This window comes from Staurois parvus, unplaced genomic scaffold (assembly GCF_062004578.1).
Source record: "Staurois parvus isolate SC_StPar_1 unplaced genomic scaffold, SC_StPar_1.0 ptg001438l, whole genome shotgun sequence".
Lineage (NCBI taxonomy): Eukaryota > Metazoa > Chordata > Amphibia > Anura > Ranidae > Staurois > Staurois parvus.
In genome coordinates, this window is record NW_028319234.1 from 25,621 (window position 1) to 50,899 (window position 25,279).

Genomic DNA, 25,279 nt, shown 5'->3' on the forward strand with positions numbered 1-25,279 from the left:
GTCAGTAGGGATGTTACTATGGGGGGTTGGTGAGGGGTCAGTAGGGATGTTACTATGGGGGGATGGTGAGGGGTCAGTAGGGATGTTACTATGGGGGGATGGTGAGGGGTCAGTAGGGATGTTACTATGGGGGGATGGTGAGGGGTCAGTAGGGATGTTACTATGGGGGGTTGGTGAGGGGTCAGTAGGGATGTTACTATGGGGGGATGGTGAGGGGTCAGTAGGGATGTTACTATGGGGGGATGGTGAGGGCTCAGTAGGGATGTTACTATGGGGGGATGGTGAGGGGTCAGTAGGGATGTTACTATGGGGGGTTGGTGAGGGGTCAGTAGGGATGTTACTATGGGGGGTTAGTGGGGGGGTAAGTAGGGATGTTACTATGGGGGGTTGGTGAGGGGTCAGTAGGGATGTTACTATGGGGGGATGGTGAGGGGTAAGTAGGGATGTTACTATGGGGGATGGTGAGGGGTCAGTAGGGCTGTTGCTATGGGGGGTTAGTGGGGGGGTCAGTAGGGATGTTCCTATGGGGGGGATGGTGAGGGGTCAGTAGGGATGTTACTATGGGGGGTTGGTGAGGGGTCAGTAGGGATGTTACTATGGGGGGATGGTGAGGGGTCAGTAGGGATGTTACTATGGGGGGTTGGTGAGGGGTCAGTAGGGATGTTACTATGGGGGGTTAGTGGGGGGGTAAGTAGGGATGTTACTATGGGGGGTTGGTGAGGGGTCAGTAGGGATGTTACTATGGGGGGATGGTGAGGGGTAAGTAGGGATGTTACTATGGGGGATGGTGAGGGGTCAGTAGGGCTGTTGCTATGGGGGGTTAGTGGGGGGGTCAGTAGGGATGTTCCTATGGGGGGTTAGTGGGGAGGTCAGTAGGGATGTTCCTATGGGGGGTGGTGAGGGGTCAGTAGGGATGTTCCTATGGGGGGGTGTCAGTAGGGATATTACTATGGGGGGGTTGATGAGGGGTCAGTAGGGATGTTACTATTGGGGGTTAGTGGGGGGGGTCAGTAGGGATGTTACTATGGGGGGTTAGTGGGGGGGGTCAGTAGGGATGTTACTATGGGGGGTTAGTGGGGGGTCAGTAGGGATGTTACTATGGGGGGTGGTGATGGATCAGTAGGGATGTTACTACTGGGGGTTAGTGGGGGGGTCAGTAGGGATGTTACTATTGGGGGTTAGTGGGGGTCAGTAGGGATGTTACTATTGGGGGTTAGTGGGGGGGTCAGTAGGGATGTTACTATGGGGGTTAGTGGGGGAGGGTCAGTAGGGATGTTAGTGGGGGGGTCAGTAGGGATGTTACTATGGGGGGTGGTGATGGATCAGTAGGGATGTTACTACTGGGGGTTAGTGGGGGGGTCAGTAGGGATGTTACTATTGGGGGTTAGTGGGGGTCAGTAGGGATGTTACTATTGGGGGTTAGTGGGGGGGTCAGTAGGGATGTTACTATGGGGGTTAGTGGGGGAGGGTCAGTAGGGATGTTAGTGGGGGGGTCAGTAGGGATGTTACTATGGGGGGTGGTGAGGGGTCAGTAGGGATGTTAGTGGGGGGGTCAGTAGGGATGTTACTATGGGGGTTAGTGGGGGAGGGTCAGTAGGGATGTTAGTGGGGGGGTCAGTAGGGATGTTACTATGGGGGGTGGTGATGGATCAGTAGGGATGTTACTACTGGGGGTTAGTGGGGGGGTCAGTAGGGATGTTACTATTGGGGGTTAGTGGGGGTCAGTAGGGATGTTACTATTGGGGGTTAGTGGGGGGGTCAGTAGGGATGTTACTATGGGGGTTAGTGGGGGAGGGTCAGTAGGGATGTTAGTGGGGGGGTCAGTAGGGATGTTACTATGGGGGGTGGTGAGGGGTCAGTAGGGATGTTAGTGGGGGGGTCAGTAGGGATGTTACTATGGGGGGTGGTGAGGGGTCAGTAGGGATGTTACTATTGGGGGTTAGTAAGGGGGTCAGTAGGGATGTTACTATGGGGGGTGGTGAGGGGTCAGTAGGGATGTTACTATTGGGGGTTAGTAAGGGGGTCAGTAGGGATGTTACTATGGGGGTTAGTGGGGGGGTCAGTAGGGATGTTACTATTGGGGGTTAGTGGGGGGGTCAGTAGGGATGTTACTATTGGGGGTTAGTGGGGGGGTCAGTAGGGATGTTACTATTGGGGGTTAGTGGGGGGGTCAGTAGCGATGTCTCTGTAGGTGGACAGGTGGCAGGTAGGTGACCTGGATACTCCGGCTGGAAGGATGATTCCAGGAAGGAGGAAGGAGGATGGTGATGACATCAGAGTAATAATGAGGGTAGGGATGTCTCATTGTTTCTTCCTTCTCTGAGCTGCGGGGAATCTTCCTTCCTCAGACATTTCCATACCTACCTGTGAGTCACCTACCTGTCTGCCTCCCCACCCACAACCCCCAGCACTGAGCAGTCTATCACAGGTATCATCACGGGTATCGCAATCGTTCGGCTTGTTGAGTGAAATGTAGACTTCGCTTTTCTCCTGAACACTTTCTAGCAAAAATTGGAAAACACACAATAAAGGGAAAACAATGAAATGAACTAAACTGCCCTAAATTCACTTCAAGAATACCAAAATCCCTCTAAATATGGAAAAAAAAGATTGTTTTCAAGAAAAGTTTGTATAAAAAAATGAAAACAGGAAGTTTCTGCTTTTCTTAAATGTTGTCCAAACCACTGGAATGGTCCGTTATACACCCGGTGATGTCATCGCTGCGCTCAGCTCTGACATCACGGCTGACAGGTTCCTGTTCATGGGATCCTTCTTTGTATCATTGTGACACACTCCTTTCTTGCTTTATTTTTCTAGCATTTTACTTTTATAATATTTTCTACAATATTTCCACTATTTGTATTTTAATTTACTTTTATCAGGGTCAGAAATTCCTTTTTATTTTATTATTTAATCTTTATTATTGTGATACATTCCTTTATTGAGTGAATTTTTTAATTTATTCTATTTTTTTTTTACCAGGGTGATGTTTTTTTTCCGTTTTTTTTTTAACCTTTATCAATGTGATACACGCCTTTTTAATTCTTTTATATTTAAATTCCTTTTTCTTGTACTTTTTTAATCTTTATCAAGGTGATACATGCTTTTGATTTTATTATTATCAGCGTAATACATTCCTTTTTTTTATTTGTATTGGGGGAATGCACTCCTTTTTTACATTTTTATGTTTATCAGGATAATATGTTTTTTTCAAATCTTTTATCGGGGTGATAATTTTCTTTCTTTATATTATTTTAATTTATTTTTACTTTTTTTCATTGTGATGCCTTTTTATTTTATTTATCTTTTATCAGGTTGTTACTTTTTTATGTTTTAGTTTATCAGTATAATTTTAATGTTATTTATATCTGGGTGATACATGCTTTTCCTTTTTTGTTTTGGGTTTTTTTTTTTTTTGCTTTGTTTTGTGTTTTTTTCTTTACAAGGGTATTTTATTTTAGTTTTTAGTTTTATCATCCATTTTGTGGCGTTATGAGTTTTCAGTTGTCCCTCCACCTAGAATTTCCTTGGTGCTGGTGTTTGATTGGCCCCAACATTTCCATTTCACACCCAGTTTTAACCCCGCTCTCCCCTGTATATAGCTACAGAACCACCCTGGATGTTCCTCCATCTCTCCCTGATCCTCACCCTGGATGTTCTTCCATCTCTCCCTGATCCTCACCCTGGACATTCCTCCATCTCTCCCTGATCCCCACCCTGGATGTTCCTCCATCTCTCCCTGATCCCCACCCTGGACATTCCTCCATCTGTCTCTGATCCCCACCCTGGATGTTCCTCCATCTGTCTCTGATCCCCACACTGGACCTTCCTCTATTTCTCTCTGATCCCCACCCTGGATGTTCCTCCATCTCTAACCGATCCCCACCCTGGACGTACCTCCATTAACTGATCCCCAACCTGGACATTCCTCCATCTCTCCCTGATCCCCACCCTGGATATTCCTCCATCTCTAGCTGATCCCCATCCTGGACTTTCCTCCCCAACATTTCCATTTCACACCCAGTTTTAACCCCGCTCTCCCCTGTATATAGCTACAGAACCACCCTGGATGTTCCTCCATCTCTCCCTGATCCCCACCCTGGACATTCCTCCATCTGTCTCTGATCCCCACCCTGGACATTCCTCCATCTCTCTCTGATTCCCACCCTGGATGTTCCTTCATCTGTCTCTGATCCCCACCCTGGATGTTCCTCCATTCCTAACCGATCCCCACCCTGGGCGTACCTCCATTAACTTATGCCCACCCTGGACGTACCTCCATTAACTGATCCCTACCCTGGATGTTCCTCCATCTCTCTCTGATCCCCACCCTGGACATTCCTCCATCTCTCCCTGATCCCCACCCTGGATGTCCCTCCATCTCTAACTAATCCCTACCCTGGACATTCCTCCATCTCTCCCTGATCCCCACCCTGGGCATACCTCCATTAACTTATCCCCACCCTGGACAGTCCTCCATCTCTAGCTGATCCCCATCCTGGACTTTCCTCCATCCCTAACTGATCCCCACTCTGGACATTGCTCCATCCCTCCCTGCTCCCCACCCGGGATGTTCCTCCATCTCTCCCTGAACCCCACCTTGGACGTTGCTCCATCTCTCGATGATCCTCACCCTGGATGTTCCTCCATCTCTCCCTGATCCCCACCTGGGATGTTCCTCCATCTCTCCCTGACCCCCACCTGGGATGTTCCTCCATCTCTCCCTGATCCCCACCTGGGATGTTCCTCCATCTCTCCCTGATCTCCACCCTGGACATTCATCCATCTCTCCCTGAACCCCACCTTGGACGTTGCTCCATCTCTCGTTGATCCTCACCCTGGATGTTCCTCCATCTCTCCCTGATCCCCACCTGGGATGTTCCTCCATCTCTCCCTGATCCCCACCCGGGATGTTCCTCCATCTCTCCCTGATCCCCACCCGGGATGTTCCTCCATCTCTCCCTGATCTCCACCCGGGATGTTCCTCCATCTCTCCCTGATCCCCACCCTGGATGTTCCTCCATCTCTCCCTGATCCCCACCCTGGATGTTCCTCCATCTCTCCCTGCTCCCCACCCGGGATGTTCCTCCATCTCTCCCTGATCCCCACCCTGGATGTTCCTCCATCTCTCCCTGATCTCCACCTGGGATGTTCCTCCATCTCTCCCTGATCCCCACCCGGGATGTTCCTCCATCTCTCCCTGATCCCCACCCGGGATGGTCCTCCATCTCTCCCTGATCTCCACCTGGGATGTTCCTCCATCTCTCCCTGATCCCCACCCTGGATGTTCCTCCATCACTCCCTGATCCCCACCCTGGATGTTCCTCCATCTCTAACTAATCCCTACCCTGGACATTCCTCCATCTCTCCCTGATCCCCACCCTGGGCATACCTCCATTAACTTATCCCCACCCTGGACAGTCCTCCATCTCTAGCTGATCCCCATCCTGGACTTTCCTCCATCCCTAACTGATCCCCACTCTGGACATTGCTCCATCCCTCCCTGCTCCCCACCCGGGATGTTCCTCCATCTCTCCCTGAACCCCACCTTGGACGTTGCTCCATCTCTCGATGATCCTCACCCTGGATGTTCCTCCATCTCTCCCTGATCCCCACCTGGGATGTTCCTCCATCTCTCCCTGACCCCCACCTGGGATGTTCCTCCAGCTCTCCCTGATCCCCACCTGGGATGTTCCTCCATCTCTCCCTGATCTCCACCCTGGACATTCCTCCATCTCTCCCTGAACCCCACCTTGGACGTTGCTCCATCTCTCGTTGATCCTCACCCTGGATGTTCCTCCATCTCTCCCTGATCCCCACCTGGGATGTTCCTCCATCTCTCCCTGATCCCCACCCGGGATGGTCCTCCATCTCTCCCTGATCCCCACCCGGGATGGTCCTCCATCTCTCCCTGATCTCCACCCGGGATGTTCCTCCATCTCTCCCTGATCCCCACCCTGGATGTTCCTCCATCTCTCCCTGATCCCCACCCTGGATGTTCCTCCATCTCTCCCTGCTCCCCACCCGGGATGTTCCTCCATCTCTCCCTGATCCCCACCCTGGATGTTCCTCCATCTCTCCCTGATCTCCACCCGGGATGTTCCTCCATCTCTCCCTGATCCCCACCCGGGATGTTCCTCCATCTCTCCCTGATCCCCACCCGGGATGGTCCTCCATCTCTCCCTGATCCCCACCCGGGATGGTCCTCCATCTCTCCCTGATCCCCACCCGGGATGTTCCTCCATCTCTCCCTGATCCCCACCCTGGATGTTCCTCCATCTCTCCCTGATCCCCACCCTGGATGTTCCTCCATCTCTCCCTGATCCCCACCTGGGATGTTCCTCCATCTCTCCCTGACCCCCACCCTGGATGTTCCTCCATCTCTCCCTGACCCCCACCTGGGATGTTCCTCCATCTCTCCCTGATCCCCACCTGGGATGTTCCTCCATCTCTCCCTGATCTCCACCCTGGACATTCCTCCATCTCTCCCTGAACCCCACCTTGGACGTTGCTCCATCTCTCGTTGATCCTCACCCTGGATGTTCCTCCATCTCTCCCTGATCCCCACCTGGGATGTTCCTCCATCTCTCCCTGATCCCCACCCGGGATGTTCCTCCATCTCTCCCTGATCCCCACCCGGGATGGTCCTCCATCTCTCCCTGATCCCCACCCGGGATGGTCCTCCATCTCTCCCTGATCTCCACCCGGGATGTTCCTCCATCTCTCCCTGATCCCCACCCTGGATGTTCCTCCATCTCTCCCTGATCCCCACCCTGGTTGTTCCTCCTTCTCTCCCTGATCCCCACCTGGGATGTTCCTCCATCTCTCCCTGATCCCCACCTGGGATGTTCCTCCATCTCTCCCTGATCCCCACCCGGGATGTTCCTCCATCTCTCCCTGATCCCCACCCTGGATGTTCCTCCATCTCTCCCTGATCCCCACCCTGGTTGTTCCTCCTTCTCTCCCTGATCCCCACCTGGGATGTTCCTCCATCTCTCCCTGATCCCCACCTGGGATGTTCCTCCATCTCTCCCTGATCCCCACCCGGGGCATTCCTCCATCTTTCCTTGATCCTTGTTATGATTGAGAAGAAGGTGAGTCAGGAGACCAAGGAAGAGTGGTGTGTGTGCAGGAAGGGGGGGTCATTAAAACTGCACCGTAGCTGTCTTAGGGTGCTGTATAGCCACTGAATTAAACTCATTACCAGCATGGTGGCCATGATGAATGAATGGAATGAGCCCCAAAACATCCCCCCAACAGAGAACATCACCCCAATCCCAACAGGGACAGGAGCAACAAGAGAATATATCACTACAAATATAATCCCACTTCCCACCTATCCCTTCCACAGCCAGCCATCCCTATCAGGTGTAACATCGGAGTGTCAGCTCCTGGGCCAAGAGCAGCACGGTGCACATTGTGTTCTCTAGGTCAGGGCACTGATACCATCACAGCAGGTATTTTAATAACAATGTGAAGACAGAAAGATCCAGTCCAGTCCTGACACAACGAGAAGTCGTCCGACAGGTTCCACCAGGGAGTGACGGGGCCAAACATTCGCTGAATAGAGACTCCGAGAAATCAAAGAACACGAGAACCTATCGCCCCATAAACCAGATCCATCCAGAATCCCTCCCCCTCACCCACCTGGATCCATTGTATGGGCACAATGCATCAAGACCCCCGAAACTGACCCACCTATCCATAGTATCAGCCTGCCTGAAACCAGGGGAGCTGACACTCTAATGTACCCCCCACAGTCACACCAGTCTCTGTACAGAGGAGCTGACACTCTAATGTCCCCTCCCCCGCAGTCACATCAGTCTCTGTACCAGAGGAGCTTACACTCTAATGTCCCCTCCCCCACAGTCACATCAGTCTCTGTACCAGAGGAGCTGACGCTCTAATGTCCCCTCCCCTGCAGTCACATCAGTCTCTGTACCAGAGGAGCTGACACTCTAATGTCCCCTCCCCCACAGTCACACACTATTATTATTGTACATTTATATAGCTCTGACATACTCCGTGGCGCTGTACACGGATTGGTCGGATCCAGTCTGCTCCGGTGTGAATTGTTTCTTTGTAACACTTTAGAAGGAAATTGTTTGTTTGAACAGAAAACATAATAATGGTGACCGGGGGGGGGGGGGGGGGGGCGGTGTACAGTATATAGTATACATCGTATATATCCCGGTGTACGGTATATAGTATACATTGTATATATCCCGGTGTACAGTATATAGTATACATTGTATATATCCCGGTGTACAGTATATAGTATACATCGTATATATCCCGGTGTACAGTATATAGTATACATCGTATATATCCCGGTATACAGTATATAGTATACATCGTATATATCCCGGTGTGCAGTATATAGTATACATCGTATATATCCCGGTATACAGTATATAGTATACATCGTATATATCCCGGTGTGCAGTATATAGTATACATCGTATATATCCCGGTGTGCAGTATATAGTATACATCGTATATATCCCGGTGTGCAGTATATAGTATACATCGTATATATCCCGGTATACAGTATATAGTATACATTGTATATATCCCGGTGTACAGTATATAGTATACATTGTATATATCCCGGTATATAGTATATAGTATACATTGTATATATCCCGGTATACAGTATATAGTATACATTGTATATATCCCGGTATACAGTATATAGTATACATTGTATATATCCCGGTATATAGTATACATCGTATATATCCCGGTGTACAGTATATAGTATACATTGTATATATCCCGGTATATAGTATACATCGTATATATCCCGGTATACAGTATATAGTATACATTGTATATATCCCAGTGTACAGTATATAGTATACATTGTATATATCCCGGTATACAGTATATAGTATACATTGTATATATCCCAGTGTACAGTATATAGTATACATCGTATATATCCCGGTATATAGTATATAGTATACATTGTATATATCCCGGTGTACGGTATATAGTATACATTGTATATATCCCGGTATATAGTATATAGTATACATTGTATATATCCCGGTATACAGTATATAGTATACATTGTATATATCCCGGTATATAGTATACATTGTATATATCCCAGTGTACAGTATATAGTATACATTGTATATATCCCGGTATATAGTATATAGTATACATTGTATATATCCCGGTGTACGGTATATAGTATACATTGTATATATCCCGGTATATAGTATATAGTATACATTGTATATATCCCGGTATATAGTATATAGTATACATTGTATATATCCCGGTGTACAGTATATAGTATACATTGTATATATCCCGGTATATAGTATATAGTATACATTGTATATATCCCGGTATATAGTATATAGTATACATTGTATATATCCCGGTGTACAGTATATAGTATACATCGTATATATCCCGGTATACAGTATATAGTATACATTGTATATATCCCAGTGTACAGTATATAGTATACATTGTATATATCCCGGTATACAGTATATAGTATACATCGTATATATCCCGGTATATAGTATATAGTATACATCGTATATATCCCGGTATACAGTATACATCTTGTACAGTAAGAAGACTATAATTAGAATACGGGGGGGGGGGGGGTGACCTGTGATTCCAGTCTGACACCTCCGCCTTATTCCCAGGTGGGGGCGGGCATACGCTGACTATTAATGAGGGGGGCGTGTCCCATGAGAGGATAAAACTTCAGTGCAGCGCAGTGCCAGGATCAGAGGCAGCAAGAAGCAGGTCAGGGAAGATGGCAGCCCTCACCATGAACAGGACCTGGAAAAAGTTCTTCGATGAGATGAAGGAGTTTATATGGAACCCCAAAACTCGGGAGTTCATGGGGCGCACCGGCAGCAGCTGGGGTAAGAAGAGGGGGAATCTATGGGGTTGGGGGGTTCCATAATATGGATGGGGTAGCAGGGACACCAGTGGGTGGGTGGGTGGACCCCCATCTATAACATCATTATGTCCTATCACTAATATTGTTTGTATATTGACATCATCCTCTACAGCACCCCACATCACCATTCAGGGGAACCCTCCACTACAGCACCCCACATCACCATTCAGGGGAACCCTCCACTACAGCACCTTACATCACCATTCAGGGGAACCCTCCACTACAGCACCCCACATCACCATTCAGGGGAACCCTCCACTACAGCACCCCACATCACCATTCAGGGGAACCCTCCTCTACAGCACCCCACATCACCATTCAGGGGAACCCTCCTCTACAGCACCCCCACATCACCATTCAGGGGAACCCTCCTCTACAACACCCCACATCACCGTTCAGGGGAACCCTCCTCTACACCCCACATCACCGTTCAGGGGAACCCTCCTCTACAGCACCCCACATCACCATTCAGGGGAACCCTCCTCTACAGCACCCCACATCACCGTTCAGGGGAACCCTCCTCTACAGCACCCCACATCACCGTTCAGGGGAACCCTCCTCTACAGCACCCCCACATCACCATTCAGGGGAACCCTCCTCTACAACACCCCACATCACCGTTCAGGGGAACCCTCCTCTACACCCCACATCACCGTTCAGGGGAACCCTCCTCTACAGCACCCCACATCACCGTTCAGGGGAACCCTCCTCTACTGCACCCCACATAACCATTCAGGGGAACCCTCCTCTACAGCACTCCACATCACCATTCAGGGGAATCCTCCTTTACAGCACCTTACATCACCGTTCACGGCGATCATTCTCTATTGCACCCCACATCACAGTTCATGGGGATCCTCCTCTACAACACCTCGCATCACCGTTCAAGGGGATCCTCCTCTACAGCACCCCACATCACCATTCAAGGGGATCCTCCTCTACAGCACCCCACATCACAGTTCAGGGGGATCCTCCTCTACAGCACCCCACATCACATTTTAGGGGAATCATTCTCTATTGCACCCCACATCACCATTCAAGGGGATCCTCCTCTACAGCACCCCACATTACCATTCAAGGGGATCCTCCTCTACAGCACCCACATCACAGTTCCGGGGGCCCTCTCTGTCCTCTGTCCCTGTGTTATTAGGTGGGTCCTGGTCCTTACACAAGATACCAGATGAATATGATTCTTCCTTTGCCTCCTCCCCCCAGCTCTGATCATCATCTTCTATTTGGTGTTCTATGCTGTCCTCTCCGGAATCTTTGCTCTCTGTCTGTTTGTGATGCTGCAGACCATCGACGAAAATTATCCAAAATATGAAGATCGACTATCAAATCCAGGTAAGAGGGAATCCCCCTAAGGCTCATCATCTGTTTCCCATGGGGGGTTGCATTGATTAGTTGGAGAAGTTCATTGTGTACCACCAAGAGACCTCTCTGTGATGGAGAAAGCTGGATGCAAATATCTCAGAACAAGAAAAACCCCCCAAGCAGGAAATAGAGAGCAGAATACGGTGCAAGAGATACAGGGAAATGTCCAACGATGTGTCTGCACTGTGAGGACTGGGATGAGGCCCTATATGTCTGAAGAGGGAGAGGGAAAGCTGGCAGTCTTTCATGAGGTCATGGTGAAGGGGTCAACTCAGTTTTTGGGGAGTACATTGCAGAGTAGGTGAGACATCAGTCTTTGGGGAGAAGATGGTGGAGTAGACAAACCATCAGTCTTTGGGGAGAACATGGTGGAGTAGACAAACCATCAGTCTTTGGGGAGAACATGGTGGAGTAGACAAACCATCAGTCTTTGGGGAGAACATGGTGGAGTAGACAAACCATCAGTCTTTGGGGAGAACATGGTGGAGTAGACAAACCATCAGTCTTTGGGGAGAACATGGTGGAGTAGACAAACCATCAGTCTTTGGGGAGAACATGGTGGAGTAGACAAACCATCAGTCTTTGGGGAGAACATGGTGGAGTAGACAAACCATCAGTCTTTGGGGAGAACATGGTGGAGTAGACAAACCATCAGTCTGTGGGGAGAACATGGATGAGTGGGCGAGCTGTTAACCTTTGAGGAGAAAAAGATGGAAAGGGGGAAGCTTTTATTCTTTGGGGAGAACATGTTGGAGCAGATAAACCATTAGTCTGTGGGGAGGTCATAGTTTAGTGTGTGAACTGTCAGGCTTTGTGAAGAATATGGTGGAATAGCCGATGTGTCAGTCTGTGGGGAGGTCATGATGCAGTGGGTGAACCATCAACCTTTGGAGAGAACATGGTGGAGTGGGCAAGACATCAGTCTTTGGGAGAACATGTTGGATTAGGTAATATGTCTGTCCGTGGGGAGGTCATGATGCAGTGGGTGAACAATCGGTTTTTGGGAAGAATATGGTGGAGTATATGAACAGTGAGTCTGTGGGGAGGTCTTGGTGCAGTGGGTGAACCCTCAGTCTTTAGGGAGCACACTGCAATGTAGGTGAGACATCAGTCTTTGGGGAGAACATGGTGGAGTAAACAAACTGTCAGTCTTTGGGAAGAACTGTTAACCTTTGAGAACAAAAAGGATGGAAAGGGGGAAACTTTCATTCTTTGGGGAGAACATGGTGGAGTGGGCAAGCCATCAGTCTTTGGGAGAACATGGTAGAGTAGGCAATCTGTCTGTCTGTGGGGAGGTTATGATGCAGTGGGTGAACCATAAGTCTTTGGGGAGAATATGGTGGAGTATATGAACAGTGAGTCCGTGGGGAGGTCTTGGTGCAGTGGGTGAATTGTCAGTCCTTGTGGTGAACATGGTGTAGACAAACCGTAAGTCTTTGAGGAGAACATGGTGGAGTATATGAACAGTGAGTCTGTGGGGAGGTCTTGGTGCAGTGGGTGAACTGTCAGTCCTTGTGGTGAACATGGTGTAGACAAACCGTAAGTCTTTGAGGAGAACATGGTGGAGTATATGAACAGTGAGTCTGTGGGGAGGTCTTGGTGCAGTGGGTGAACTGTCAGTCTTTGGGGAGAACATGGTGGTGTGGGTGAGCTGTTAACCTTTCAGGAGCAAATGGATGTAAAGAGGGAAGCTGTCAGTCTTTGGGAAGAACATGGAGGAGTAGAAAACCATCAGTCTGTGATGAGGTCTTGGTACAGTGGGTGAACTGTCAGTCTTTGTGGAGATCATGGTGGAGTAGACGATCAGTCGGTCTGTAGAAATCACGAAGCACTGGGACATTGGTCTTTGGGGAGAACATGGTGGAAAGGCAGAGCTGTCAGTCAATAAGGAGAACATTTTATACCAGGAGTTAGCACACCATCAACACATTTTTCTTTTATTCATATCTGTGTCCTCTCTCCTTGCAGGGTTAATGATCAGACCCAACATACAGTCCCTACAGATCACGTTTAATGGACAGAACAGTACCTGGCAGCAGTATGTTGATGGCATCGATTCTGCTCTGCAAGGTTAGTCCACAAAGATCTCCTATACCTTCTATCTGTCATCCATGATATTTCTCAGAAGTGCAGGTCCAATCTAATGTCCCATCTCTCTGAGGAACCTTCTTGCTTCTGTCCCGCAGGTTATGACCAATTCACCCAGCAGCAAAGAGGCATCAATTGTGCATTCCAAGACTACTTCAAACAGGACAACATCACTGCCCCCAAGCAAGCTTGTCAGTTCACACGGGACCTTCTAGGTAGCTGCTCCGGGCTGAATGATACCTCCTATGGATATGCCAATGGAATGCCATGTGTGCTCATCAAAATGAACCGGGTGAGGCATCTTGGGAAATGGAGTGGGAGAGATTGACCAAATATTAAACACCCCCATATCTCTATACCCCCTTACCCTCAATCTCTATAGGTTACCCTCTATACCCCTATATGTTACCCTCCATCTCTGAATGTTACCCTCTATACCCCTATATGTTACCCTCCATCTCTGAATGTTACCCTCTATACCCCTATATGTTACCCTCCATCTCTGAATGTTACCCTCTATACCCCTATATGTTACCCTCCATCTCTGAATGTTACCCTCTATACCCCTATATCTTACCCTCCATACCCCTATATCTTACCCTCTATACCCCTATATCTTACCCTCTATACCCCTATATCTTACCCTCTATACCCCTATATCTTACCCTCTATACCCCTATATCTTACCCTCCATACCCCTATATCTTACCCTCCATACCCCTATATCTTACCCTCCATACCCCTATATCTTACCCTCCATCTCTATATCTTACCCTCTATACCCCTATATGTTACCCTCCATCTCTATATATTACCCTCTATACCCCTATATGTTACCCTCCATCTCTATATCTTACCCTCTATACCCCTATATGTTACCCTCTATACCCCTATATGTTACCCTCTATACCCCTATATGTTACCCTCTATACCCCTATATGTTACCCTCCATCTCTATATGTTACCCTCTATACCCCTATATGTTACCCTCCATCTCTATATGTTACCTTCTATACCCCTATATGTTACCCTCCATCTCTATATATTACCCTCTATACCCCTATATGTTACCCTCCATCTCTATATGTTACCTTCTATACCCCTATATGTTACCCTCTATACCCCTATATGTTACCCTCCATCTCTATATGTTACCTTCTATACCCCTATATGTTACCCTCTATACCTCTATATGTTACCCTCCATCTCTATATGTTACCCTCCATCTCTATATGTTACCCTCCATACCCCTATATGTTACCCTCCATACCCCTATATGTTACCCTCTATACCCCTATGTTACCCTCTATACCTCTATATGTTACCCTCTATACCTCTATATGTTACCCTCTATACCTCTATATGTTACCCCCATTTCTATAGTATTGTACCCCCATCTCTATAGTTTGTTTCCCCCTCCCCTCTTTATGTTACCCCCCTCTCTGAAGTATTTTACCCCTCAACCCTCTATATGTTACCCTCCATCTCTATAATATTTTACCCACCATCCTTGATACCCCCCTGTATATGTTACTCCCATCTGTATAGTATTTTACCATCCATCCCTCTATATGTTACCCCCAACTCCATAGTTGGTTACCCCCCACCCCTCTGTATGTTACCCCCATCTCTATAATATTTTACACACCATCCTTCTATATGTCCCCCCCATCTCTATGTGTCACCCTCCATCTCTCTTTATGTTACCCCTCATCTCTATAGTTTGTTACCCCCCTACCCCTCTATATGTTACCCCCATCTCTATAGCATTTTACCCCCCGTCCCTCTATATGTTACTCCCCATCTTTATCGGCTGTTACCCCTATATATATATATATTACCCCCATCTCTATAGGTTGTTGCCCCCCACCCCACTATATATTACCCGCCACCTCCATATGCTACCCCCGCCCCTCTATGTTACCCTCTATCTCTCTGAATGTTACCCCCCTCTATATGTTACCCCAAATCTCTATAGTATCTTACCCCCCTATCCCATCTTTATATGTTGCCCTCCCATCCCTCTATATGTCACCCTCCATCTCTGTGAATGTTACCCCACCTCCTAGTCTGTGAGCCAGTGTCTCTATGCATTAGCCCCATCGCTGTACCTCTGAGTGTTGGTCCTCATCATTCTTCTCTATTATGACAGGTGGTAAGTTTCATCCCACGAATCATCCCGGGCTTCTCCAACACCTCCATCACCATCAACTGTACCGCCAAGGTGAGTATATGGTGGGCTCACAGCTTGTCATTACCTCTCTTCATTGTCTACAGAAGAAAAAACTGGCTGTAAATGAGACAATGAGAGGTGGGGCCTATAGGGGGCACCATAGGCTCCTCCTAGAGAACCTCATAGTCCACCCTTCCATGTCATAAGGACTGCACCTCCCTATTATAAAGAATAAACATGCCCCTGATAGGGAGAGACATACATAGTATATCTGGATAAGGGTGGAGCCCATGGAAGATGCCATAGAGCCGCCCTATAAACGCATTTCCAACCCTAAACCTCCTTTTATGTCATTCCCAGTATAAAAAAAAGACATCCCTTTTATATACTGTATAGGTATATGGGTAACCCTATAGAGGAGGCAGGTAGAGGTAGAACATATAGAAGATCTTTAACTTAGCCCCCTATAGACCCCCATAGCCAGCCCCAGCCTATGGCTCATACAGATACCCATATAGACAATATACACCCCTATGATACAGAATATGGAACCCTATAGAGGAGGCAGGTAGAGGTGGAACATATATAAGATCTATAACTTAGCCCCCTATAGACCCCCATAGCCAGCCCCAGCCTATGGCTCATACAGATACCCATATAGACAATATACACCCCTATGATACAGAATATGGAACCCTATAGAGGAGGAAGGTAGAGGTGGAACATATATAAGATCTATAACTTAGCCCCCTATAGACCCCCATAGCCAGCCCCAGCCTATGGCTCATACAGATACCCATATAGACAATATACACCCCTATGATACAGAATATGGAACCCTATAGAGGAGGCAGGTAGAGATGGAACATATAGAGGATCTGTATAGACATTTATATGGACCATAGAGATGCACCTGATAGCCCCCCATAGACAGCCTCTGCCCTTACCCCATGCAGGCACCCAGTATATGGAATATACAGAATGTGGTAGATGAGGCAGGAAGAGGTGGAACATATAGAAAATGTGTATATTCATGTTATAGACCCTTCCCTATACATATATCCTGCTACAGAGAATACACTATACAGGTGAAACTGGAACTATGAGAATCTGGTGCATTCATTCATTCATTGATTTCAGTGCAGCAACCTAAAAGGTGACACTAATCTATGAGACTCATTCCATGCAAAGCAAGATAGTTCAAGCCGTGATTTGTCATCATTGTGATGATTATGGCTTACAGCTCATGAAAACCCCAAATCCACAATCTCAGAAAATGAGAATATTCCATGCAATCAATAAAACACGGATTGTACATAGAACAATATCGCACCTCTGAAAAGTAGAAGCTGCATATGTACTCAGTACTTGGTTGGGGCCCCTTTTGCAGCAATTACTGCCTCAATGCGGCGTGGCATGGAAGCTATCAGCCTGTGGCACTGCTGAGGTGTTATGGAAGACCAGGATGCTTCAATAGCGGCCTTCAGCTCTTCTGCATTGTTCGGTCTCATGTCTCTCATCTTCCTCTTGGCAACGCCCCATAGATTCTCTATGGGGTTCAGGTCAGGCCAGTTTGCTGGCCAATCAAGCACAGTAATCCCACGGTCATTGAACCAGGTTTTGGTGCTTTTGGCAGTGTGGGCGGAGCCAAGTCCTGCTGGAAAATGAAGTCAGCATCCCCATAAAGCTGGTCTGCAGAAGGAAGCATGAAGTGCTCCAAAATCTCCGGGTAGACGGCTGCGGTGACCCTGGACTTAATGAAGCACAGTGGACCAACACCAGCAGATGACATGGCTCCCCAAATCAACACAGACTGTGGAAACTTCACACTGGGCTTCAAGCATCTTGCAGTGTGTGCCTCTCCATTCTTCCTCCACACTCGGGGTCCTCGGCCTCTCCATTCTTCCTCCATACTCGGGGTCCTTGGGCCTCTCCATTCTTCCTCCACACTCGGGGTCCTTGGGCCTCTCCATTCTTCCTCCACACTCGGGGTCCTTGGGCCTCTCCATTCTTCCTCCACACTCGGGGTCCTTGGGCCTCTCCATTCTTCCTCCACACTCGGGGTCCTTGGGCCTCTCCATTCTTCCTCCACACTCGGGGTCCTTGGGCCTCTCCATCCTTCCTCCACACTCTGGGCCCTTGGGCCTCTCCATTCTTCCTCCATACTCGGGATCCTTGGGCCTCTCCATTCTTCCTCCATACTCGGGGTCCTTGGGCCTCTCCATTCTTCCTCCATACTCGGGGTCCTTGGGCCTCTCAATTCTTCCTCCATACTCGGGGACCTTGGGCCTCTCAATTCTTCCTCCATACTCGGGGACCTTGGGCCTCTCCATTCTTCCTCCATACTCGGGATCCTTGGGCCTCTCCATTCTTCCTCCATACTCGGGGTCCTTGGGCCTCTCCATTCTTCCTCCATACTCGGGGTCCTTGGGCCTCTCCATTCTTCCTCCATACTCGGGGTCCTTGGGCCTCTCCATTCTTCCTCCATACTCGGGGTCCTTGGGCCTCTCCATTCTTCCTCCATACTCAGGGTCCTTGGTTTCCAAATGAGATGCAAAAGTTGCTCTCACCAGAAAAGAGGAGTTTGGACCACTGAGCAGCAGACCAGGTCTGTTTTTCTTTAGCCCAGGTGAGACGCTTCTGGCATTGTGTGTTGTTCAGGAGCGGCTTGACAAGAGGAATACGACATTTGAAGCCCATGTCCAGGATCCGTCTGTGTGTGGTGGCTCTTGATGCACTGACTCCAGCCTCAGTCCACTCCTTGTGAAAGTCCCCAACAATTTGAATGGCCTTTTCCTGACAATCCTCTCCAGGCTGCGGTCATCCCTGCTGCTTGTGCACCTTTTTCTTCCACACTTTTCCCTCCCACATAACTTTCTATTAATGTGCTTTGATACAGCATTTTGGGAACATCCAACTTCTTCTGCAATTCCCTTTTGAGGCTTTCCCTCCTTATGGAGGGTGTCAGTGATGGTGTCAGGTCAGCAGTCTTTCCCATGATTGTGATTCCTACTGAACCAGACTGAGAGACCATTTAAAGGCTCAGGAACCCTTTGCAGGTGTTATGGCTGAATGAGCTGATTAGAGTGGGACACTTTGAGCCGAGATTATTCCACCTTTTCACAAGATTCTCATTTTCTGAGATTGTGGATTTGGGGTTTTCATGAGCTGTAAGCCATAATCATCACAATGATGACAAATCACGGCTTGAACTATCTTGCTTTGCATGGAATGAGTCTCATATATTAGTTTCACCTTCTAAGTTGCTGCACTGAAATAAATGAACTTTTGCACCAGATTCTCATTTTTTGAGTTTCACCTGTATGTTAGAATTGTTCCAATGATATATGGGGAAGATCATCCAGGGCCATATAGACGCCATTACTCCTCATCTTGATTATTCCCCTGTAATCTATAGATTATTGATTATTGTCCCGGCCTGTCCCGGGATTGGCAGTAATAGGAACAGAGAAATCTTGTTCTTGTGTAGCGTCTTCTCAGGGGTTCCGGTGATATAAGAATGAGAATTCCAATATAAAATAATCCCCATGGGACGCATGATGGGAAGTGATGGATAATCAATAATGTGATATCACTCCAGTGTCTGATGCCTCTCTCCTCTCCTAGAACGACAATCTCCTGGGCAGCAGAGTCTACTTCCCCAGCACCAGCCAGGGCCTGGGCAGCATCGACCTTAAGTACTACCCCTACTATGGAAATCGGGCTCAGGTAAGGACCTCCCACAGGGTGCCAGAGGGGGCAGAACACCAAGACTTACCCGGGTATAGGGCAGTAAGAACATCTGGGGATAGGACTGTACAGTCCATTGGGTCCTTCCATATATTACCCCTACCATGGAAACTGGACATGGGCAATTACCTCTTGAAGGGTGCCCTAGAGGGTGGATACCAAGCCTTTCCCCAGGTATAGGGCAATGTGAACATCTGGGGATAGGACTGTTCAGTCCTTCCATATATTACCCCTACCATAGAAACTGGGCATAGGTAAGGACCTTTCAAAGGGTGCCAGAGGGGGCAGAACATCAGGACGTACCCCGGGTATAGGTCAATGTGAACATCTGGGACTGTCCAGTCCATTGGGTCCGTCCATGTACTACCCCTACTATTGAAACTGGGTGCAGGTAAGGACCTCCCACAGGGTGCCAGAGGGGGCAGAACACCAAGTCTTACCCCAGGTATAGGGCAGTAAGAACATCTGGGGATAGGACCTTAAAGTCCATTGGGTCCTTCCATATATTACCCCTGCCATGAAAACTGGGCGCAGGTAAGGACCTCCTGCAGGATGCCAGAGGGGGCAGAACGTCAATACTTACCCCAGGTATTGGTCAATGTGAACATCTGGGTATTGGACTGTCCAGTCCATTGGGTCAATCCATGTATTACACCTACTATGGAAACTGGGTATGAGTAAGAGCCTCCTGCACGGTGCCAGGGAGGGACAGAACACCAAGCCTTATCCTGGATATAGGGCTGGGATTATACAGTCCATCAAATCCATCCATGTATTGCCCCTACTATGGAAACTGGGCATGGGTAAGGATCTCTCAAAGGGTGCCATAGGGGGCAGAACACCAAGACTTACCCTAGGTTTAGGGCAGTGTGAACATCAGAGGATAGAACTGTACAATTCATTGGGTCCATTCATGTATTACCCCTACTATAGACACCAAGGTAAGGTGAGAACCTCCTACAGGGTACAAGAGGGGGCAGAACACCAAGACTTACCCCAGGTATCAGGCAGTGTGAACATCTGAGGATATGGTTGTACAGTCTGTTGGGTCTGCCCAATCTTCTATAATGGGAATTGTCTCATATTTTGCCTCAGTCCAGGGTAGAATTTGATTCCCCTTCAGATGGTCACTGATTCCTCTCTGCTCTCCCCTCTCCTACAGCCAAACTACACCCAGCCGTTTGTGGCGGTGCAATTCCTGAACCTGACACAAAACATAGACCATCAGGTGGAATGCTTTGTGAACGCTGCCAACATCATCACCAATGACGACCGGGACAAATTCCAAGGACGAGTGTGCTTCACGTTGCAGTATAAGTCTTAGAGAGACATCCGGAGAGAAGACCATCCAAAGCCTCTCCTCATCCTTCCCACCATAGACTGACAGAGCCAGAAATGGCCTTCTTACTGGAAGATATCACTGCCTATGTCCACCTCACTCATACATCTGCCAGCATGGACAGACTGCCACGGTGGGCCTGGGGGGGCAATAAGAACAAGATTCTGGTGCCATGTGTGGGTCATTTCTTTCCAGAAACTGCCACCAAAAACCATGTGCCACCATCCCAGGGAGAATCCAAACATCTACCACCACCCCCAGTAAGCATCATCCAGACAACTACCACTCCCCACCAAGAAGCATCCAGACAGCTATCACCATACCAAGCAAAAAGTGTCCAGACAACTGCCAGTGTCCCCACAAAGTGTCCAGACAACTGCCAGTGTCCCCACAAAGTGTCCAGACAACTGCCAGTGTCCCCACAAAGTGTCCAGACAACTGCCAGTGTCCCCACAAAGTGTCCAGACAACTGCCAGTGTCCCCACAAAGTGTCCAGACAACTGCCAGTGTCCCCACAAAGTGTCCAGACAACTGCCAGTGTCCCCACAAAGTGTCCAGACAACTGCCAGTGTCCCCACAAAGTGTCCAGACAACTGCCAGTGTCCCCACAAAGTGTCCAGACAACTGCCAGTGTCCCCACAAAGTGTCCAGACAACTGCCAGTGTCCCCACAAAGTGTCCAGACAACTGCCACTGTCCCCACAAAGTGTCCAGACAACTGCCACTGTCCCCACAAAGTATCCTAACAACTAACAGTGTCCCCACAGAGTATCCAGACAGCTGCCACTGTCCCCACAAAGTGTCCAGACAACTGCCACTGTCCCCACAAAGTGTCCAGACAACTGCCACTGTCCCCACAAAGTGTCCAGACAACTGCCACTGTCCCCACAAAGTGTCCAGACAACTGCCACTGTCCCCACAAAGTGTCCAGACAACTGCCACTGTCCCCACAAAGTGTCCAGACAACTGCCACTGTCCCCACAAAGTGTCCAGACAACTGCCACTGTCCCCACAAAGTGTCCAGACAACTGCCACTGTCCCCACAAAGTGTCCAAAAAACTGCCACTGTCCCCAAAAACCATCCAGACAACTGCCACTGTCCCCACAAAGTGTCCAGACAACTGGCAACATTACAGGAAGAATGTTGAACTGTTTTTTGTTTTGTGGTTTTATCTTTGGAGATTTTAATTTTTACTAAATGTTTTCTAAACTAGAAATCTGCTCGCCATTTCTGTACACCCCCCACCACACACACTGACACACTGACACACACTGACACACTGACACACCGTGTACTTGCTCTGTATATAATGATGTGTATATAATATATTTAATGTAAAGTGATTTTTGCTGCGCCGGCCCGTGTACCTCAATAAAATGCCGGTAACTTTCTACTCCATCTCACTCCATGGTATGTCGGGGGAATTAGCTGGGCAACGGGGACACACACTTGAGATGGGGGATCCATCAATGATCTTCACTGATTGGGCGAATGTTACCCTCAGGTGACCCAAAAGCAAAATGTAGGTGGCGTTCAGATGAGAGGGAAGGTCTACTGTGAGTGCTGGCTGGGAAGGGAGCTCGGGCAGGCTCCAAGCTATGGCAATGTCAGGAGAGAAATATCCATAAGCAGACCCCATGTGGAGGAGTAAATGGCAGCCTCAGCCTGGGCTCCAACCAGGCCATGCCTCCAACATGTTTCGCTCCACCCCTTGGAGTTCAATCTTGAGGGTGAAGCTCAGGCTGAGGCTGCCATTCACTCCTCCTCATGGGTCGGCTATCTGATGCGCAGCTTATGGATTTGTCTCTGCTAACATTGCCCTCAGGTGACTCACCAAGGCCTGGGCCCTCACCACACCCAACAATAGAAATACAGGTGTGGCCATTACCAAGATCCTTTTAAAAGTGCCACGTCCTTGGCTACTTCAGTCTGCAGCACTTTCCATCTAAGGACCAGAACAAGCATGCAGACAGTGAGGTCAGTGTTCCGGAATCCATTAATCCCAGCATGGCAGCCAGAGAAGGGGAATTTTCAGTGGAGCTCCACAATAGCATCTGCCATTCTTCCATCTGAGGTCTCCTTTATCACACAGTAGAGGAACTCCTACACACAGCTTTGTAACTCTATCCAGCCAGTTAGCGGAATCACTTTACTCCAGTTGGGTAACATCATTTTGTTCTGTTGGTGGGAGCACATGGGAAATCCAGTAAGCACCTTCATATCATCCCGAACAGCAGTCCATCAGCCAGGCCCATGAGCTCCTCCAGGCCCCAGTCAACTTTAAAACCTCTGAGAACTAAGAGGTATCTGTTAAAGAGACAATAGGCCGAGGAGACCACAAGACCTTCGGGTCAGATTCAGAGGAGTAGGTTGTCCAGCATGGTTAATGTAGATCAGACCCTTCCGTCGATGGTTTTCTTGATGTGGTAAGCAGTGACAGGTATGAGGAATACCGCTGGGAAATGCAGGTCAGTTACAGAATTCACCATGGCTTTAGGCTCCACCCCAGGCCTTGGCTCTGGATTCCTGCCAGGGCTGAGCCCTCCCACTCCCAGCCCAGGGCCTCAGGTGGAGATGTAGGCTCCATGGGGGATTGAACTTTACTCATATTTGGCTACCAGCTATTTTGGATCTTGGTCCAGTACTAACTGCCAGACCTCAACAGGACATGTGGGGAGATCCTGGTTCTTCACCATCAGCTCCTGCTGGGTGTCAAAGGTGCTTAGACAGTTCCCTCAGCTACTACTAGAAATCAGCATGCAAAACTGCAAGCAAGGTCTATGTACAGTAGGTGTAATTCAGGCCTTGCTGCAAGTCTAGCAGTTCTTGCTGTACACCTCTGGCATGAGGTGGTACTGTTTAGTAATGTCCTCATAGCCCCCTTTTTCGTCCTCTAGAAGATTCACAAATGCTTCTAGGGCCCTGCCTAACAGCTTTGGTGCAAGGTACCAAGCCCATCGTTCCTTGGACAAACAGTACTGGTGACAAGCCATTTCAAATCTTGGTAAGAAAGTCTCCATAGCCACATCTCTGTTCAGTCAACCAGTTTGTCTTTATAGACTCGTTCTTCCCGGGACTCCATGGAATCAGCAAACCCCTTCTGCTGCAGCTGGAAATTGACTGGCTCCAACTGGTGTAAAATGATGTGCCAGTTAGTGCTGCAGAATGAGTTTAATCCTTAACATTGGATTAGCAGAGCCCAGTAGTTGTGTAGGTTTGGCCTTGAAGGATAGGTTATGGGTATCAGGTTGGTCACCTGAACTTATCTCCAAATCCTGTGGCAGGGAAGATGGCTGCTCCTCTAGGGCTTGCTTACATTGGGCACAGACCAGCCTCTCATGGTGACCACACACAAAACAAGCAGGTCTTCTCAGCTTTGTGTCTTGTAGTGGACCACCATGAGACCAGACTTCCCAGATCCATGTGTCATCCACTGCCCAGAGTTCTGATATATATTCCAAAGGAAAACGTTGGTCACACATTGTCCCGGGTGGGGGTAAAGAATGATATGTTTGTCATCAGAGAACATCTCATGGATCCTGGTGGCTGAGAACATACAATGGCCAATGTGTCAAAGGTCCAGGCCTTTCCAACAGCTTGCAGATTAAACAACAACTTGAACTGCAAGTAACTGTCACAGGAGTTCTTCTCTGCTCTGATGCCTTGAAACTCTAAGTCCAACTTTTGCAGAGGTACTGTATACACTTCAAGTGCTTGTTACAGAAGACTCAAGTCAGCCAAATCACTTAAGTCCAGGAGAGCTCTTGTGTAGATCCCTTCCACTAGCACCACAGGGGAAGGGCTTATCAAATCATCAAGGACTCTGGAAGTAATGATCTACTAACTGCTAAAACCAACGGCCACTATTCAATACTCCTACTACTTGACCTCTCCGAGGCTTTTGATACGGTTGACCACCCCCTCCTCCTCAAAAAATTACACTCTCTTGGCCTCAGAGACTCCACTCTCTCCTGGTTCTCCTCCTACCTATCGCAGCGCTCCTTCAGTGTTACCTATAACGCTGCCTCCTCCTCCTCACTCCCTCTCTCTGTAGGGGTCCCTCAAGGTTCTGTCCTTGGACCCCTTCTCTTCTCCATCTACACCTCCTCCCTTAGTCACTTGATAAACTCCCACGGCTTCAATTACCATCTGTATGCTGATGACACGCAAATCTATCTGTCTACCCCTCACCTCACCCCTTCAGTCTCCTCCACACCTCACCCCTACAGTCTCCACCCGCATCGCTAGCCTACTAATTGACATATCGGCTTGGATGTCACTCCACTTCCTCAAACTCAACCTTTCCAAAACTGAGCTCCTAGTATTCCCCCCAGCCCGCGCCACCCCCACTGACTTCACCATAAATATTGATAACACCATCCTCAGTCCATCCCCTTATGCCAGGGTACTAGGTGTAATCCTGGACTCCAATCTGTCCTTCCAGCCCCAGATCCAATCGCTGACACAATCATGTAGACTTCACCTCCACAACATCTCCAAGATACGCCCGTTCCTAACCTCGGAAACCACTAAGCAACTTATTCACTCCCTTGTTATATCAGGCCTCAACTACTGTAACTCCCTCCTCATTGGCCGACCTCATCACAGGCTTTCCCCT

At 48.6% G+C, this 25,279-nt stretch overlaps 1 protein-coding gene across 1 annotated transcript; it reads left to right on the forward strand.

Moving 5' to 3' along the window:
• Positions 1 to 9,751: 9,751 nt before the first annotated feature.
• On the forward strand, positions 9,752 to 22,054 carry LOC149435962 (sodium/potassium-transporting ATPase subunit beta-2-like). The gene is made up of 7 exons (XM_089662215.1): positions 9,752 to 9,899; positions 11,153 to 11,281; positions 13,280 to 13,381; positions 13,498 to 13,691; positions 15,552 to 15,623; positions 19,200 to 19,301; positions 20,485 to 22,054. Exons 1-7 carry the CDS (start codon positions 9,788 to 9,790, stop codon positions 20,644 to 20,646), a joined length of 873 nt encoding a protein of 290 aa, XP_089518341.1. The 5' UTR covers positions 9,752 to 9,787; the 3' UTR covers positions 20,647 to 22,054.
• Positions 22,055 to 25,279: the final 3,225 nt, after the last annotated feature.

What these genes read in the sequence shown, in the direction of transcription:
- LOC149435962 (XM_089662215.1), top strand. Translation starts at nt 9,788, where the DNA reads ATGGCAGCCCTCACCATGAACAGGACCTGGAAAAAGTTCTTCGATGAG. An exon ending in GCGCACCGGCAGCAGCTGGG is followed by an intron (nt 9,900 to 11,152) that starts GTAAGAAGAGGG and finishes TCCTCCCCCCAG; the next exon opens with CTCTGATCATCATCTTCTAT. An exon ending in TGCTCATCAAAATGAACCGG is followed by an intron (nt 13,692 to 15,551) that starts GTGAGGCATCTT and finishes CTATTATGACAG; the next exon opens with GTGGTAAGTTTCATCCCACG.